The 19,570-nt window shown below is 43.3% G+C and overlaps 2 protein-coding genes across 3 annotated transcripts; one reads left to right on the top strand and one right to left on the bottom strand.

Annotated features, from left to right (window-relative positions):
• Positions 1–539: 539 nt before the first annotated feature.
• Positions 540–3,810, top strand: LOC118405725. Of its 2 annotated transcripts, XM_035805403.1 has the most exons (5): positions 540–1,313; positions 1,595–1,767; positions 2,122–2,385; positions 2,519–2,734; positions 2,859–3,810. In XM_035805403.1, exons 3-5 carry the CDS (start codon positions 2,368–2,370, stop codon positions 3,393–3,395), a joined length of 771 nt encoding a protein of 256 aa, XP_035661296.1. In that variant the 5' UTR covers positions 540–1,313; positions 1,595–1,767; positions 2,122–2,367; the 3' UTR covers positions 3,396–3,810. The 2 variants fall into 2 exon arrangements, with proteins under 2 accessions (XP_035661296.1, XP_035661295.1); XM_035805402.1 differs by lacking the exons at positions 2,519–2,734; positions 2,859–3,810 and having other exon boundaries at positions 2,122–2,357.
• A 149-nt stretch (positions 3,811–3,959) lies between these two features.
• LOC118405724 (protein ALP1-like) lies at positions 3,960–5,850 on the bottom strand. Its single transcript, XM_035805401.1, has one exon. The coding sequence runs from the start codon at positions 5,441–5,443 to the stop codon at positions 4,352–4,354; it is 1,092 nt and encodes a 363-aa protein (XP_035661294.1). The 5' UTR covers positions 5,444–5,850; the 3' UTR covers positions 3,960–4,351.
• Between the last annotated feature and the right edge of the window lie 13,720 nt (positions 5,851–19,570).

Here is a 19,570-nt window from a genome sequence, read left to right as displayed (position 1 = left end):
GTAAATACATTACATCATTCATTTTAATCTGGCTATGTCCACAACAAAGGAAGCTCAACGCACTCGTAAATACTGTAAAACCCGAGAATTTGAAATAGTCAAGTAACGTTATCTTCCCATAGGGATACATGAGACAAAGTATCAAACATGCTTTCGAAGAAGGATTCTTCATCCAATCGTACAGAGACAAACTCCTTGGCCATTTTCTTTGTGGCTTTTTTACCAGAGATAATGACGTCACAGAATATGTTCGACACCGAGATGCATTATGGGAAGTGTGCGCAACCCTCTTTAGGTTTTTCACTGACGGGTGCGTAAAGGCCCCCTCTCACTTGACGTGCGGCACGCTTGCGGCATTGCTGCGTTCGAAAACGCAGAGGTGCCGCAAGCAGACCTAGAGGTGCCGCAAGCAAGCGCAGAAGTGCCGCAAGCAAGCGCAGAAGTGCCGCAAGCAAGCGCGACGTTTTTTAAAAAGTTTAAAAATAACGCAAGTGGCAAGATGCCGCAACAGTGCCGCAACAGTGCCGCAACAGTGCCGCAACAGTGCCGCAACAGTGCCGCAACAGTGCCGCAACAGTGCCGCAACAGTGCCGCAACAGTGCCGCAACAGTGCCGCCACCATATGCTAGCAACAGTTTCAAGGTTATAGGTAAATTTCATGATATATTACTGATTTTTTGGCAAGTATTGAGAGTAAACATCATCTTATCACTAAAAATCTATTTTGGATGCATTTTCAATCATTTTGTAGCTTTTTTTCATTTGTTGAAAATATTGGGATTTTCACAAATCTTATCTTGCATCTGATTGGATACGACATGTGACATTCAGGGTGCGCTCCTTTCTTGACCTTGTCACGTACTGTAGTACCATGCCACCCAAGGGCAAAAAAGGAAAGGGTAGGGGTGGGGGGCTCGCTAACCCCGTCCCTAATTCTGCAGAGATAGTCGAAGGTACTTCTGGTGACGTGGCTAGTTCTACCGTCCCACCCAACGGTCAGAAAAGGGGCAGGGGGAGAGGCCGTCGGGCTGCTGTTTCTGCCCCCCCTCCCCCTACAGAGAAAGAGCGACCAAATGCTGCGACAGAGGTTTCCAGTGGCTCCCGACCCAAGGAGACAGTTGTTAGGAGAGCTCAGTACCCTTGGAATCCTACCCAAGAAGATGAACTGGCTGAGTTTTGGCTACAAAATCCCATCTTCTACGACAAGACCCAGGAAAATTACAAAAACAAAGCCATGAAGGTACAGCTCATACAGGAGCTGATTGAGCAACATCGTGAGGAGTGGGAGAAGGTCCACAGCGCCCTGCCAACAGGTGAGGAGTACGAAAGTACTGTAGAGGATAGTTACTATAAATAAAGGTGACAAGGAATGATATCAGTTCTCATAGCGTTAGCGATTTTCTCCGTTACAATCTGATTTATTCCGCGAGCATTTTATTGTCATATCTATTATAATCATTCTTTTTTTTAGCAAGGTACACTATGTTTTGGAACCCTGAACATTTCCTCTGTTTCCATATAATCTATGTGTTTCCCATTGATCATTGCAGAAAATCATGTCATGTTTTTCTTCGTATTCTATCAAATGTTGCAGTTGACCAAGTGACTGCCCATTTTCGAAACGCAAGGACCAGGTTTGGAAAGTTGTTAAGGCGAAAGTCAGGCGCAGCTGCCCCCATCCTGTCCCATAAGGATCACTTCATCATGGATCGGTACAGGTTTCTTCGCCCACACATTCAACGTAAAAGGACAACTGCAACACACATAGTAAGTAGAGAACCTACAAATAGTTAATGGTTGATGTTTGAAAGATATATCGACATGCATCAATTTTTCTTCGAAAATGAATAATGCTCTTCTTTCTCGTAATAGCTAGCCTCGTTCGCAGATTTCGAGTGGGGCTGGCTTTTATTTTATGGGGGAGGGGGCGAACTGGGTCGCGATTTTCAACATTGGCTAGGTTCTGTTATGCCGAGAAAGTGAGTTTGCCGAGAAAGTGAGTTTGCCGGGAAAGGGAGTTTTACCCCGCCTCGAAGCTCGCTTTATTTCGGGTAAAACTACTGCTCGAAGTCTCTGAAAGAGGCTAGCTACTAAGACCTCCAACTTTTCTTTTCTTCTAAGTTTCCTGGAGTACAGACTACAGGTGATGCTACGGATGAGGAATACGATGATGACAACGACGACGACGACGACGATGCTGGTGATGATGATGATGATGATGACGAGCAGAGCCTGCAGGAAAGTCAGCATGACCCAGCAGACAATGAGCAGGGCATTATCAGTCAGGAGCAGTCAACCACCAAGCAGATGCAGTGAAAAAGAAAAAAAAAGCAACCCCCTTCCACAGACAAAAAAGGCAAGGACGATATGGAGGTGACAGACACGGTAATAGACGCATTATGAAAGAAACATTTCATGTTGAAAATAAGTATGTGGGAAGAAAATATTCATCATAACATTATTCTTCTTTATTCTCCTCCGTTTTCTTTTCACCTGCATGATTCTTTATGTGCTTCAGATTCTGCAGGAGGCTAAGAAGTTGATGTCCACTATCAGGGCTCCACCAAAGAGTGATCACGAGAAGAGGGTCAGGGACTTCAGCAGGTACCTGGAGACAGAGATGCTCCGCGTGCCCGAGCATAGCTGGCATGACTTTAGCTTCTCCATGTTGGAGGGGGTCAGAAGGTTCACAAGCAGTCAGGACGTGGCTAATTCAGGACAAGCATATCAGAAGGTAAATTCCACGTACAATGTTCTTCTATAGTAGGATAAAACCTTTACACATAAATAGATGGGCCACAGGATTGAAATATTCTTTAACTCTAACTTTGATGAATACTTCATTACATCCTTCACAGGGGCATGGTGGTCAGTACAAGCAGCAGCCAGCATTCTTCACACTACATCCTGGTACCTTCCAGCCACCTGGTACCTTCCAGCCACCTGGTACCATCCAGCCACCTGGTACCATCCAGCCACCTGCTGCCTTCCAGTCACCTGCTGCCTTCCAGTCACCTGCTGCCTTCCAGTCACCTGGAGCCTTCCAGCCACCTAGTACCTTCCAGCCACCTAGTACCTTCCAGCCACCTAGTACCTTCCAACCACTTAGTACCTTCCAACCACCTGGTACCTTCCAGCCACTTGGTACCTTCAAGCCACTTGGTACCTTCAAGCCACCTGCTGCCTTCCAGCAGCAGAGTGGAGAGGATGGTGGGGTTTACACGCAGCTCACAACGGTCACCAGCTCAGCCTTGGATCTTGGGTTGAACACCAGTTTGGGTGTTGTGAAGCCCATTGCAACAGAGATAGGAGCGACTCAAGCCTCAGCTCTAATAACCCAAGGTGGTGAACGGGTAGAGGCCAAAGTTCAGCAGGAGCATTCAGAGTCAGAGTAACTTCGAAGCATCTTTTTATTTCATCAACATACATGAGTGCAGAAACTGATCAGTAAAACGTTGGAATGAAAAATGTTGCTTTACTGTGCAACGTTGACAAAGATATCACTTTATTTCATGTTGGGTGATAGTTATAACGTTCTCGTTTGATTTTGTGTAACCATCGCTTATGGCCCGATGTCGATATAACATTAAAGGCGTCCAGTTCAGTGAAAACGAAGTCGTTGTGTTCCTTCATTATATTTCACATTCTGAATCAAATCTATCTTATTACACCAAGCAGCGTATGCATGTGGCTTAACTTGTGCCGTGCGAAAGCAAATTCACTGGTAACAAACTGAAGCAATATTTGTACTCCTGATGGATTTGTATAGTTACATTGTCATAAGTAGAACAAGAAAAGAATACGGCTTCCTAAAACCAGGCATAACTTAGTCCTGGAGTCCCACCATAGCATTCTGCCACGGCACAGCTCCTACCCCACTGTAGTACTCAGTCAGGTACTCTCTCACTCTCTTCCCAAGTGCCGTGCCTGTGTTGTGACCGAATGGCACCACTCGGATTCCAGGAAGGGGGTTCTCGACATCTCTCATGTCGGGTGCCACTGGGTCTTCTCCGGCTCTGGTTGGAGTCAGCAAGTTGTGCAGAGTGCAGGCTGCCAACACGATCTTGGTGATAGTGTGGGGCTTCTGCATCATGCAGGTGTGAAAGCATCTGAACCTAGGAACATTGTGCATTAATTGCGTTAGTATACCATTTGTTGAAGAAGTATCAATATGACTTTCACATTTGTGCATAAAATTGGAAAGACGAAAATAAATCCTTACATTTATTGGTTGGTTGATACACACCTATTGGCCAGAAGACATAGGAACATTGTGCATCATCGCGTTATTATATCATTTGTTCAACAAGTGTCAATGTGTCTTCAGATTTCTGCACAAATTGCCAAGTCCTCAAGAAATCATGACATCAGTTAATTGGTTGGTTGATACACACCTATTGGCCAGGATACCAAAGGCGTTCTCCACAATCCGACGGGCCCTGCACAACCTGTAGTTGAAAATCCTCTCTTCGGGGGACAGCTCTTTCTTCGAGTGTGGCTTCATCAGCCAGCTTCTGAGTGGGAAGGCGTCGTCCCCAACCAGGAAGTAGGGGACAGCAGCGTCACCATCAGGCAGAGGCTCACTTCCTGGGAGGGAAGCCTTGTCCTCCTCTAGAGCCTGATACAACCCAGTCTCTCTGAAAATCCCCGCGTCGGAATCAGCGCCATACGATCCCATGTCCACGTACAGGAACCTGTAGTTGGCGTCCACCACCGCCAGCATGATGACAGACGAAAAGCCTTTGTAGTTATGGTAAAGGCTACCGGAGTGAGCTGGTGCCTGTATCCTCACATGCTTCCCATCGATGCACCCACAGCAGTGATGGAAGTGCCACTTGTTGGAGAAAGCCTGGGCCACCTCCTTCCACTCCTCCTCCGTTGTGGGGCACTTGAAGACCATGTCGTGATAGTGGTCGTAGATGGCCTGGCAGACCTCGGGCACCATACTGACCAGCGTGTTGGGAGCCACCCTGAACGCGTACCCCAGTGACTGGTAGGACTCCCCAGTGGCCAAATACCTCAGAGTGACGGCCAGCCTGAGCGCAGGGGGCAGCGGCTCCCTCCAGCGGGTTGTCTTCTTCTTAATCTTGGGTGTCAGGTCTTCCACCAACTTATAGAACATCTCTGGTTCCATCCGCATGAAGTTAATGAAGGACTTGACATCCCCCTCTGCGAGCTGGGCCATAAGTTGGTCATATAGACCATAGTTAGGTCTGTCCAGAAGCCATTGTCGCACCCACACAGTTTTCCTCTTTCTCCTGACCTTCTTTGCCCTGGCTTTGGCCTTGGCCTTCGCAACAGAGGCAACAGTAAGCAGACACACGACAGACTTCAAGACGTCCGCCTGATCGTCGTCCATCTTGACAGATGACAAAATAGTCGGAATGGGGAGAGATGACCTCTTGACCCGGGATTCATACGCAAATGCGCGACAAGTCAGCATGACGGCAGAACAAAATTCTTCAATAAATATATAGATGTAATAATGCTTTATTTCACATGTATGGTGCAAAAGACATAAAATCTGGTAAATGGTTCAGGTCCGTTCCTTTGTTAAAAGACTGTAGCAAGGTGATAGGTATACTTCATAATATGTTATCCATGTTACCCAGTGTCATAATTGAATGTAGTTTCGTTGTGAATAATATTTTAGATGGATTTTATCAATTTACAGTGGTGTTTTGATGAATTGACAGCGCTGCGATTTTTGATAACCGGCTCATCTGAGCTTGAAACGCAACAGTGCCGCACGTCAGTGTGAGTGCAAGACAAAATCGGCGAAATTAACACAGCAGTGCCGCAGTGAACGAACGCAGCAATGCCGCAAGCGTGCCGCACGTCAAGTGAGAGGGGGCCTTAACCGATTCCCCACTCGGTCATGACGACACCTGTGCGGACAAGTGTTGAGAAGTCGAGATTCATGTGGCGAGAAATAGCTGACGGTTAAATCAAAATGGCTGACGGTTAAATCAAAATGGTTGACAGTGATCGATGAGAAAAGCATGCCGGGACGCTGTACATGTAACGCTTCCTGTAATTTAATCTCGCAAATTCCTCTCTATATCAGAAACGGAAATGCTGTGATAAGAGAAAATATTTTGTTCGCGACGCCTTGATGACGGTTCGTCACACAAACCGCTTGATGTTACGTTTATATAAAGCGATTCCTCATCTTAGAGTAGTATGATATTGCAAACTTACATAACTTATCGACTTGTTTTGTGGGTGTGATGTGTGATATTGTCTATTGTTATTTCCTGAAAAGCGTGAAGCTTGACATTTCTTACATGTGATTGTATGTGTGCGTTTTGCAACGAGCTGTTGAGAACACTATGATGTAACGTAATTATTATTTTGCCAGCAAAGTTGGGAATCATTTGCAATAAAAACTGTCAATATAGCAAACTCCTCTTTTGTGTCTAATGTGTCGCTGTGGTGATCGATTAAATGTATAGCACAAAGGTAAGGAGAAAATTGTTAAAAATAAGGGAACAAGAAAATATAGAAAATGCACGCCTCTCATGTAGATTTTGTAGTTAGGGGGTAAGCAACTGAAGAGTGCAGCCACTCCCTATGATAAATCCAGTACAAAAAAACGATAGGATGATAGTTGTTGAACATAACTAAGTAAGATGTACATGAACTAAGGCCCAGAGACATAGCAGGCTCTCTGGGGCATTTTTGCGTCTTTTTGGGCTCACTATACACTTTTGCTAGCCATTTCTTTTTGTACTTATTACAATCAAGCGGCAATCAAGCGACCCAGTACAAAGGAAATAGCCAGCAAAAGTGTATTATGAGCCCCCAAAAAAAGACAAGAAAAAAACAGAAAGACTGCTATGCAGGCTAGACAGTGGTGGCCTTTCCTCTTCAGCGTAACAGTATAACAGGTGGTGCCATCTGTCATCACGTGGCGAAGAATGTTAAAACTCGGCCACATTCTCACGGATATACACCTGACGAACCGCCATGTCGGACATTCTCGGCAAAATGAAGGAGAGGGAACTGTCTGGTGAACTGTCCGTATTCTCCAAGCAGAGGTTAGGTCTCGTAGATAGTAGTGGTCGGCCTTTTTACTGGCTCGCTTCCCTCGAGCCAGTAAAAATCCCGACCACTACTATATATCTCCTCGACCCAACCTCTGCTTGGAGAATAAACTGTCCGGCACGCTCACATCCGAAGTACGAGAGGCTTACGACAGAAAATTGTTGGGGACAGTCTTGTACTTGTCGTACACAATCTTGTGACAGAATAGGTTCTCGAAGATTGGTCTATGATAGCCTCTAAGATCGTACGACGACGACAATAGAAAACGTACGGCGAATGTGACCGCGTCTTCAACGCAAAGGTGTACAGGTCGCACCGAAAATAAATAAACAAACAAACAAAAAAACAAGACCACTCTTCAGTAGTCGTTATAAAGGAAAGCTGAGTCAGCAAGAACAATATGGCTTCTTTAGCCTAAGAAGAAGTCAGCAGTTTTGAGTTTTTGACGAAACAGGAGAATGTGATGAAAAGGGAAGGGGTGTCAGCCGACTCGGTCCTGAAACACCTGTTACAAGTATAAACGCAAACTACTACTTACTGGAAAAATGGCACCGTGAGTTTCAGAAATATCTTTAAAAGGACTGAAGATTCAAATCATGTTGCTGTTTTTATTCTATCCTCCTCATTATTTTACTACATGCAATTACTACATGCAATTACTACATGCAATTAGAATGTTGTTTAATCTATTTGCTTGGCAATCGTCTTATTTTGCATTGTCTTCTTTCTCCTGGATAAGACCAAATTACACATCATGATGAGAGTACGGCACACATCATTGCCTTGTGTAAACGGGAAGGACGTGTGATGCTCATTTAGTGGATCGTGGACAAAGCAAACGAGGGCAAAGAATTTGACTCAAAGATTGAACAGACGTGACACAAGTTGGGATTAAACCTGAGTACTTTCATGTGCCGTACATGTTGCTAATTTGTCGGAATGTTAGCAAGACTTCAGTCTGGCTTTTTTCTCCAATAGAGCTATGAAGAAAGATATTATAACGTTATAGATATGTATTCTCATTATAACCCTGTTTATAAGGCATGGAGATCAAGTCTACATAATCCATACTTCGTAGTTTAGCCTTATAAATGACAGACTAGCCGAAACTAACAAGACATTTCCACACGAAAGTACCAATTAAAGTACTGAACCGTCTGAAACTATCGTGGCCAGATCTTCAGGGCTAAGTTGGTCGATTTGCCGGCTGGTTGGTCTAAGTCAACAGGGTAAAAGTTCTTTGATGTTATCTTTTTCTCATAGGAAAGGGGCACTAATAGTACATACTACAACTGTCAACTTTCTGGGGTATGTGTACAGGAAAAGGCAGATTTGGATACTTATCACAATCATTTATTTGACAACGACGTCAGCTACATGAAAAATTAATTAATGGTTGAAACTTTAATAAGCAATCCGAGAAATGTGGTGACAGTATTGATGATTAGATTCTTCTTATTCATTTATTGCCTCTCTTTCTCGTTCTTTCTTTCCCTCTTGCACACAATCTTTCTCTTTCTTTCTTTCTCTCTCTCTCTCTCTCTCTCTTTCTCTCTCTCTCTCTCTCTCTCTCTCTCCCTATCCCCCTCTCTCTCTGTTGGGGTATGTAAATTGCTAGTTGATTAACTAAGTTATTTCACAAGGTAAAAACGAGCTAAACTACGTACACACATGTACGAAAGAACGTAGCAAGACAAAAGTGACCACGAGTATCGCACACGACGTACCCTCGCGACGTACCCTCGAGTAAAACCCTCCCGATCCCTACCTTTGATAATCTGGACGATTTATAATAGTCGGGAATGGCGAGTTATGTGGCAGGAATTTACTAACGATCGCGCATGTTGACAGAAGTTTTCCTGGTGCCCAAATCCGCATTCCCTCTGTACCTATCTCTTAATTATCGTAATTACACGTAATGGAACTACCAAATTCCCCTCCCCAGGAAAACAGTCTGATCCCGCTAGTCAGTACAGATAAGACTGGGGTGATGGTTTCAACATGTTAGGGGCATTCCTAGTGTAGCTACCAAGCTAAAGCTACGCGCGTGACAAGCCTATTTTATGTTTCTTTCGCCACCCATGAGTAAATAGCATAACAACAATCATATTTGTACCGGATGTATGTGAAAAATATCACGTAGTACATGTATGGTTCACGACCGGACAATCACACGTCTTAAAAAGAATCGCTAGAGCTGAATACATGCCAAAGCACAAAGCAGATAGGCTGCTTTGAAAAGTATTTTGGATCTATCCTATGCACAAGTTAACGATGGTGGCCCTTTTATCGGTGAGATAACGTTGCAAGCAAACGTCGATTAAGAAAAGATCCTAAACATCAAAACCTACAATTTTTCTAATTTTCCCATTAGTTCCAACGCAATACGTTTGGCTTACTTCAAACGAACAAGTGAAGTGAACTATACATATAGTGACTACAAGAAGAAAACATTGCTCGTCGGGTCGTATATTTCACAATGTGTAGACCACTTCAAAGCAAAGATAAAGGAAAATTGTGATCAGCGGTTCGCAAATGGAATGTTTTGTCTTGTGACATCATAAAAGAACTAACATATCTTAAGAAATGCAGGAAAATGCTACTATCGTTACTATTTCAATATTTGTTAAAACGCATGTTGATAGTATAAAATAGACCTTGTAGGCAAAAAGGAACGATGAAGATCGGGTGAGTTGTGATCAATCTTGTGACAAACTTAGTGGAAGGGTTTAGAAACCGGCGTTTAGAAAATTACAGAGTAGGCTCCGTCAGGTGGGCGGGTTGTCCGCCTATCTGCTCAAACATGTGCTAACCCACTTGCGTGTTCGGGGTCATTATATTGAGCTCACAAAGATTCAGCAAGATAGCCTATCATCACGGTTTGTCGATATTGGTAAAAGAACAGATAATATTGAAAAGCAGGCAGCTATGGTCCTTGTATACGTTTCATCAGAAGTGCTTGTGCGTAGGTACGGATACAGGTAAAACACATTTAAGTGTGACGAAAGAGGGTATGACAAGTGACGTACATTTTTGGGGGACACCGGATAATTAAGACTCATTAAGGTGAGCAAAATGGCCGCCGCCCCGGGGCATCATGGGCTGGACACGCACACGTTGTCCTAATGACGCATGCGCACTGAACGTCTTTTTTATTTGGAGCTGAGGTCAAAATAAGGTACTCCAAAATATGCCAAGAACATCTCCCAATATATTCCTTACACATAGGTAAAGATTAAGTTCTCGAATGCAGTTTATGTCGACGTTACCTCCATTCTGCAGTGTAATAGAAAAGTTTACCAAACAGTACAAATCGAAATTCATCACTCAATGAGATCGTTGCAGCTGTTTTGTAGCTTCAAGTCGAGGATTAGTGACTGGATAATTTGGACTATTTTTTTGGTGTGATTGCTGTTGTCAGCGAGTTCCTATAATACTTTAAATCTACTGACGATTCTAGATTTTGGGTCTTTCAGTGCTTTTTTGACATGATTTATTGAACTGTTGTGAAAAACAAAGCGCTGGTGTAGGTAAAGTATTTTGGACGTTCTGCGTTGAAAACGTGAATGGGTCCACCGACGGTTGCAGAATGCGGCGAATCGTGCGATCTGAAAGTCGTGATGGACATTACAACATAGAACGGTTTTGAAGAACGACAGCTTTTGTAGACTTAATCCTGAGGAGTTGAGAATGGGGGATCGAACATTTTTCTAGAAGGCGAACGTTTCAAAGTAATTCACTAAGAATTCCCGTCTTCAACGATTTCAAAGCACCGTAACAAAATATAGCTTTTTAAATGGCAAAATTAGGTATAAAAGTAATGAAAAGAAATCATAATATGTATATGATTGCTTGAAGCCTTAAGACGAAATATAGCCATTTTACTTGTTTATATATGACACGTGTACATGTATGTATGTGTATAACGCTGTATGTACAAGTACAACAAAGTCATTCCAAAACAGTTCAATAGTCTACAATTTCTTCCTGTACATGTTATCACAGCTTAGTATAATTACCAGTGAGTCTAATAGTCTAACAGACCGGTAGACGTAAGTGTAAACTCTTTGTAAGTGTAATTAGGTGCTGGACTGATCACAGCGCATCCTTTGGACATCCCCCGCGTTTGTTTGTTCTTCCCGCCCTGTATTTAACCACTTTTCAACTGTCCATAAAAAACTCGAGTTCGCGCCGAACATCCCTTTCATCTTCCCAGGTAACAAAACAAATAGGATTTCGGTAGACTTTTGATGTGACGCGAAGGGCAGGCAGTATATTACATGGGGAACTGGTCATTACAGGGTTGTGGATTTAGTAACGAAAGAGTTGTAAGTTTTCACGCCCCATTAGACTGATTTTGCGGAGGACAGGGAATAATGTTTAGCGGAAGGACGGGTGGGGCAAACTTGAGTCAAAGGTACTAGGGATTGTTAAAGATGCAGGAAGACTTAAGAAATTTACCATAGTATTGACAAATAATACTTGTATATCGTTGCCCGTCTAATAGTGAATGTAACATCATTGTCCTTTTTTTTTTGTTATTCTGTTTTAGTGTGTTTGGCGCTGTATGTTAATGCCTGACTCCAACAGGTCGCGTTGTAGAACGAAAGGTAAGAAACAGCGTAGCTGAGCAACTAAGAAAAGTATGTCCTTGTGTCATTTCTTTATGCCTGCACAAATTAGGCCCAATCCAGCAGCTTTAATTACAGATTAGTCAAGTTCCGTAACAGCGCCTCCTTGCGCTTTAGGGTACGATCACATGCGTCGTACGATCGTCGTACGATCCCAAACTGCAAGTGCCCCACAACATTTAGCTGCCTAGTTACAGAAAAGGCTGTCTAAAATCCTTGTCGGCGGTTGGACTACTTGAAAATCGTACGATGACCTGCGACAAATGTGACCGATTACGCCCGGTGCGCACAATGCTTGCTTATCTTAGCTAATTCTCATCAAGATTTTTCTTAAGAAAAGTGGACCACCAAGAAGGAAGACAAACTTCAGATTCTCCTGAATCAATATTCTTCAGACCAAGGGTTTACATCGGACTCACCTTCGCCCTACACGAGGTAACAAAGTTGTAAGAAAAACTAACATTGTCAACATAATCCTTTAAGACGATTATATACCTTAAGGCAATTGCTTAAAGAAAACACGTGTTCGTGTTTTTGTTAGCAGGAAAAACAGGGGCAGTCGAGGGTGGGGACTTGGCGCGCATCTTGAATCTATCTTCGTAAAGACTGCTTTGGAGGATTTGGGGATCTAAGACCTGTAGGATATGACCTCATGGGTTGAAACACAATGGTGAAGTTGTTCGGTACACTGTGAACAAGATTACCATGTTGGGAAATGTGACACAAAAATAGCAATCGAAGTCTTATCAAAAATGTAATACAAACTTAACAACTGTTTGCAACACCACAGCACAGAGTGCTCCTCTGTGAAGTATTCTCCAAGCAGAGGTTGGGTCGCGGAGATAGCAGTAGTTGGGATTTTTACTGGATCGCATTCCTTACGAGCCAGTAACAATCCCGACCCAACCTCTGCTTGGAGTATAAACTGAAGGAGGTCCTGATAAACAGGTCTACTACAATACGAGAGACAGCTAGGAAAGTAGAGGAAACCTGTCCGAAATACCTTAAAGCATGCGAAAAGATGCACTTTTCCATGACAGTAATGCTTAAGTGTGCTTTACGGATGCACATGTGTCACTCTGGTCATGAACGTCATGCACTTAAAAGAATATAAACATTACTAAGAACTAGGTACTTTTTTCAGACTGTCAAACTAGTATAATGGCAATGTTTCAAAAAGTTACTTAAGATATATCTTATATATATGGGACACTGAGTTTTACAATGTTGAAACATCCGGATCACCACCTGAGCCGACTAAGCGCAAGATGATATACATGTGCTAAGGCATTGTCATAAAACTTCTTCAACAAGAGTCCCAACAAACGTAGCTTCTAAGAGACACCAGTTCTGAGACATAAACCCTTGCTTAAGATATCACCATTACATTATTCTTTCAAGGTGGAAAGTTGGCGAACACCCGATCCTGATTATAAAGTAAAGCCTTTACAGATAACTCAATTGGGTAGTCAGTGAGAGGAAGGTTAATACCCAACACAAACCATCAAGGGTATCCTTTACGCTCGGATAAGCAATAATGTAACAAGTCTGTATTATTCTAAGGCATCTAAGGTTAAGCTATGACTTTGGACTTGTTGGTACTGATTTGGGGGCCTTTAAAGCCCTCATTACGTCCAGAAATTTGAAGACATGCTTTGTTCATGAGGATATATATGGAGATGGAGAAAGATTGGGAGCTTAGCACTGACTAAGTTGGAACAGTGGGCTATTGTGATGGGTAAAGGTGTGGATTTAGGAGAAGGTCAAGGTCTTTCGTAGTATGTTGTACTGATAGTGATAGGGTTGTGATCGTGCCAAAACTAGAGTTCGCAATTTGTCCATGATCAAGGCGTTATGTATGTGTGTGCAAGGAATGTGTGTGTGTTTGTGTGTGTGTGTGTGTGTGTGTGTGTGTGTGACTGTGTGTGTGTGTGTGTGTGTGCACTGCGCCTGCCGTTCGTACGATCGTCCATTTTATTTCACCAACAAGACCTACACACATACCAAATATAATCACAATCTACTAGTATTCAGACCTTCTTGATTTATGCTGGTCACAAATACGAGGAAACACAAACAGACGCACACACACAGACAGACGGACACATCAAAACAAATCATCCATTGTTTATGGAGGTAAAAAAAAATATACTTCAAATGACATAGGGCCATGAAAAGAACACTTGAGTTATCGATGAAAATCCACAAGTGACGAACACCAGGACGAGTTTGCTGGCTTAACAATTGTCAGAACGCTTCCCTCCGAGCGATCTCACCAATGTTTAAAGACTTCCTGTGGGATATCCTATGTGCAGCCCGACCGACCTCAGCACCCCTGATCTCTGCGGCACGATTTTCCTGTTGTGTCTTGTGGTGTTCGGTTTGTTCCAGCACCTGTTGGACATGGCATGTACGCTAACGAGGTTCCACCCCGGGGCCAATGTCACGTCACAACAACTGTGGTAGGAGCAAGCACAGGCACCGCGCTCAGGATATCAGAAGTGTGTTTGTTTGTTTGTGTGCCTGTGTGAGTGAGTGTGCGTGAGTAAGTGTCTCTGCCATTTGAAGACACAAACTGATACAGTTTAAGAGATGATGAAAATTGAAAAGCATCAAATATGAATTGACAGAGGTTTGTCAATACTTAATTAATCTAATAAAATACACTGACAAGGGCACCAGCAATTAAAGTAGGTGTACATGTAAAAACCTTGATATGCCAGATCAATGCTCATGATGCCGTCCCATCAAGACCCGGAAAACAACAATTCTAAAACTTGAAATCTCCCTATCTTGGGAATACTTACGCATGGACTTTTGATATTGTTAGAAACGTAAAACATTCGATAACTATGCATCGTTTTTTTTTTCTACAGTAGAGAAGTCAAAGCTTTATAAATGGCTTATGTAATGTCTTTGACACTGGAAGAATGTTCTGTGGGGTTTGGGAATTGATGTAAGAGGTAACTAAGGGTCATGAGGAGGCTACTTAGACATGAGGCCATTCAAGACATCTCCCCACCCATGTTATCAACATACGGCAATGGCTATGATCCTATATGGCAAATTGAAATGTGTTATTTGATTCATGAAAAGTCTGTCTTACGAAGTCGGTGGGGAAAAATCAAAGTGTCGTGTAATGATTTTGCTCTGGATGATACCAAGTGGCTTTATTTCGGCTTGATTGTTTTAGGATAACCAATGAACAACGGATCCTAGTCTGTGCGAGTAAACCCTCGTGATATTCACATTTCAAAAGCACGGGAATTTTGTCTCAACCTTCTCCAAGAGGAAAAGAATTAAGAACGTGGTGACCCTTTAAATGAAGGACCTCATCTGGTAGATTTCTGTTCAAGTTTCAGAACTCATGGCAATACAATGAGATCACATGGGAAATAAAAGATGCCTTGGGGTAGTCTTAGCAGACTTTCCCGTCTGGTTATCGGAAGTACGGACCGATAGCCACTGTCAGCTAACCCGTGGGTCGGAAGGATGTAGCGTGCCCACACTGATTAGTACACTTTCAAGCTCCAGTGAGAAGGGTTTGGCAATCGCTGTCTTTGTAAATGAACTCCAGAAGCTTAGCAATTTTCTGCCTGACTGATGACATAGTTTTTTTTCTTTAAAGATCACCAATCGGTCTACGAACTAAAACAGCTGAATTATATTTTGAGGCAATGATGGAAAACCTACACTCACCACTGAAAGATTAAAATCGAGTTATCTCATAAGTTAACCGGTTTGGCCATTGCACCGGTTCGGCCATTGCACCGTTAAGGTTGTCAGGGAAATCCTCCCCGCAGGTTCCCGACAAGAGCGGCCCCCACAGTCCTGCAGGGAGACAATTAGGAACGCCTCATTGGGGACAGAATTAGTTTTCTCGCAGGAAGGCGAACTGCACTGAAGATCTGATAAATCTGCCAGAACCAACTAGTGAGAAACAACATGTCCAGGTGAGGGTGAACCTACACCAGGGGGCAGACATGCTCCTCTCAGCAGGGGGACCTGCCAGCAGTAAGGGGTTCTTAAAGAAAAATATCAGGAATGCAGTAGATATTTTACACCTGAGAATTGCAATGTGCACATCCAAATTTAACATTGTCGACATTGATAACTGAGATATGATGATGTGCATGCTTCCTCCATAAGTGCTCAAAACAATCTAAGGTTAATGACCCGACCATGCCTGCTGAAACCTTATACAGTGTCATTAGACATGGTCGGGAAATATAACCACCGAATAAACCACCGAATGAGCGAAGTCAATAGCAGAAAGTGCAGATGCAGGTAGGGTGAAACCTGACAGGGCGGTGAGTGGGCAGAGCTCTCACAGGAGGGGGGGGGGGTGTCAAGAGCAAACCATGTACAGCAACTATCAGGAACACAAAAGATGCATGTCCAATACCTGATAATGTCCACGTCAAAACTTACGCGTCGAAACTTAACACCGATATATGTCGATGTACATGTTGCTCATTGCCATGGATGTTTCCTCCATGTAAAAGACTAGGTGATAAGGCATTGGCCCCATCAGTTTTCTAAGGTCAATGAACTCCTCATTCCGGCCGTCTTGTCGAGCACGTTGTAGAGGACTATGTGAAACATCTCAGTAAGATATCCACGGCAACATGTGTGCGACGAGCTGACCTGCTAACCCCTTTCCTTCACAGGTGTGCTCATCAGCTTTGTAGTTGTGTCTGTGTGCGTCAGAAGCGGGTGGACATCATGCTGCTTAGGAGGAGAGTGCTCTTGAACTCATTTGGTACCAGTTCGCACGCAAAACACAGGGAGCCGTCCGATTGCTACAGTGACACATCAGATCACGTAGGTAGTTAACCTTGTCAGACAGTTTTCTCAGGTTGTAAGGCAGGGCGCTCTTTCGCATATCTCGAAAGCCCGAATAACACAGGTATTCGGTTTGTACTTTCATTCACATGAAAATTCATTGTCCAAAAGAGCAGCTCGAGCATTGCCAACGTAAGATATATCCCTGTATATTTTGTGGAGCATTAAAAGGCAGGTCACTAGCAAAAGCTTACTCTACATCATATCCCAAAGATATACCACACAGTTTAAAACTGCAAAGTACCAAAACCACTATGCGCTTATGTTAAGAACTAGATATAGTATATTTAGCTTTATATTCAAGGACACCAATAGATAAAGATAAACAGTGTTTGCTAGAGAACCTCATGGAGTTGATTATCCCAATGTGTCTCGCGAAGTTTATTTTCTTTGTATGTTTTTCTAACTCAGCAGGTAGTGAAGAGGCCAATGCCCTGACACTGGGGCCCCTCGAAATAAAAACATTGCGTCCAATATTTGGGTTAGTGCTTTTGTTACTAAGAAGAGTCTTTGGTCTATTTAGCGTAAAACGTTGCCGGCCTCGTGAATTTAGCGTAAAGCGTTGTCAGGACCCCCCATGCGTAAAGCGTTGTCAGGACCCCCATGCAGACCCTCATCTATGGCTTTGAAGAAACGCGAGAACTCATGACATCCAATTCTTATGTCCTTCAGATGTAGCAAAACGTTCGGTAAACTTACAGTATCTTTTGTCAACTGGCTCGAGAACACATTATTCTAATAAAGAGTTCGGTCATTCACCTGTAAACTGGAAGAGGTCAGCTAGCCAATGGCAACTACCTACAAATCTGCGAAAAGCAACTCATTTGTCACGATAAGTAACAGGTAACAGGTGCACACACACTACGCGCCGAGTCTAAGTGCATTCTACATTGTTGTAGGATAAGACCATAACTCTTAAATACTTAAAAGTACTGTCCACTCTAAATAAAGGGTTAATTCGGGACATTGTCGAGTTCATTGAACTTTGACAGTTCTATAGTGTGTCTGTGCCATGATATACAGCCCTGTCAAACTCCCTGCCTCGCCAGGCCCTTGAAACCACACTGGGCAGTGTACAGGGGGCCTTGGCAAGTCATGAAAGGTTGGGCTTGTCTGAACTACCTGTCAATCAAAGGTGGGTGTGAGAAATCTGAGTCGTCAGTCCCAGCTGTCAATCAAATGCATGAAAGGTAGCAAAAAAATCAAAGACCTTTAAACGTCGTACTCGTACTCAAATCTAATTTCTAAAATCAAACTGATGGATCCACATAAACGATAAAGTTTGCCTACTCTGACAGTTATTACCTTCTCCAGTATGTTATATTTTGAGCGTGCTTGTCTCTCCGTCTGTGTGTGTGTTAACAGCATAACTCGAGAAGCCTTGTTTTTATCATTATCTTAATTTATCTACGATGACCATCTACCCTAACTGTCAACCAAAGGCTGACATCAACCTGAGCGTTCGATGATCCTGTCAATCATGACGTCATGATCACATCGGACACCCATTGGGCCTGTGAATCATGACGTCATGGTCATATCGGACGCACGATGAACTTGCCAATCATGTCGTAATCGGACGTCCGATGATCCTGTCAATCATGTTGCCATGGCAACATCGGGGTCCAATGATCCTGTCAACCATGTTGTCATGGTCACATCAGGCGACAATCTGTCCCCATGGTCTACAGGACCGCCAATCACATTGTCATGCCCACGTACATAAGCGCTCCTCACTCCGACAGCATCCAAAGTTCGCATCTGGTCCTGCTTAGACGGATGCTACAAACCAGACGGCACGCACGCCCACCAATTCCACCCCAACCCTTTGGACGCGGCGCACTAATTTACTACATGAAGACAAATTCGGTGCTTGCCTTTCAGTGATGTCGATGATCTCTGTCTTTAGCTTCTATATCACTCTTTGTGTCCCGAAACAGTCGAGTGTTTGTATTGAGTACAAGAGAGCCGATATGAGAAATGGCAAGACTGGGCTTTGAGCCAAAATTAATTTCGCACAGGTACAAGCGCTATATGGTAAACTACGAGTCGAGACAAACTACTAGTACTGATGACCTATGCTGGGAGAAAAAGGGAGGCTGTGTTTGAGACTGTGAGAGATGTTTCTGTGCGTAGAGACACTTGATGAGCAATAACAACAGGTGGGACATAAGGGCATGAAATGGGGCCATTACTCTACAAATTGATTTTATATGGTTAGACTTGAAGTTTGGGTTCTCCAGGCGTGATATTTTCTTTAGGAAGCGGTGCAGTCAAATGGTCCATTTACGTAATTGGATGATACCCATTTCAACTAGAGAGACTAAAGAATGCTTTAGAGTTAATGCAACGTCTGAAGAATACATGAAGATGATACGCTTGCCAGAAATCTTAAATGGACCACTTAAGACAAGCTGTAGATCCTCAGGTACGTGGCCAGATGGAGTTCATAATATTGCACGATGCAGCATGTTGACCTTTACATGATACAGCATGGCCAATTTCCCACCGTTTCATGACGTCCCCAAACGGTACAAATAATCCCGACAACCTGGACTAGACCAGACCAATGTAACAATCGCGAACCTGTTTTGGATGAGGGTCATATTGGATCTAATGGCTGGCAATTTTCCGCAACTTAAAAGTCGCTTTAACGTTGTTGACCTTACTCCAAGGTCGCGATGTTCTGATGTAAGACGAACCAGGAGTAAGAATTAGAGGCTATAAATCACACTAAAGATGGGACAAGTGAGCCCGTATTTGATCTTAATTGTTTCAACAGAGCCCTAGAACTCTGGTTCTGTATTCAGCACAAGCTCGATGAGGTACTATACATTACGCGAATTAGATTAGGTTTCAGTTAACATTGTTACTTTAAAAAACGATGACTTTGCAACAACCAAACAATCAGGCAAGGTCACGAGATTCTTTGGCCTTGAAAATAATCTCAAAGAAGACAGTAACATTTCATGACTTGGTCCAGGACCTATCAGCTCAGAAACCGTTACGACTCTGCCCTCAAAGATCAGCCTGCAAATTACCTTGGC

The sequence above is a fragment of the Branchiostoma floridae genome, chromosome 18, assembly GCF_000003815.2.
Source record: "Branchiostoma floridae strain S238N-H82 chromosome 18, Bfl_VNyyK, whole genome shotgun sequence".
Taxonomy (NCBI): Eukaryota; Metazoa; Chordata; class Leptocardii; order Amphioxiformes; family Branchiostomatidae; genus Branchiostoma; species Branchiostoma floridae.
The sequence above is the reverse complement of the archived record's forward strand: the minus strand, read 5'-3'. Positions and strand labels throughout refer to the sequence as shown.

Bases quoted from the DNA above. Each gene is read 5' to 3' on its own strand.
- LOC118405725 (XM_035805402.1), top strand. From the start codon at position 872: ATGCCACCCAAGGGCAAAAAAGGAAAGGGTAGGGGTGGGGGGCTCGCT. The intron at 1,314-1,594 runs GTGAGGAGTACG...CAAATGTTGCAG, and splicing joins CCACAGCGCCCTGCCAACAG to TTGACCAAGTGACTGCCCAT. The intron at 1,768-2,121 runs GTAAGTAGAGAA...TTTTCTTCTAAG, and splicing joins GGACAACTGCAACACACATA to TTTCCTGGAGTACAGACTAC.
- LOC118405724 (XM_035805401.1), bottom strand. From the start codon at position 5,443: ATGCTGACTTGTCGCGCATTTGCGTATGAATCCCGGGTCAAGAGGTCA.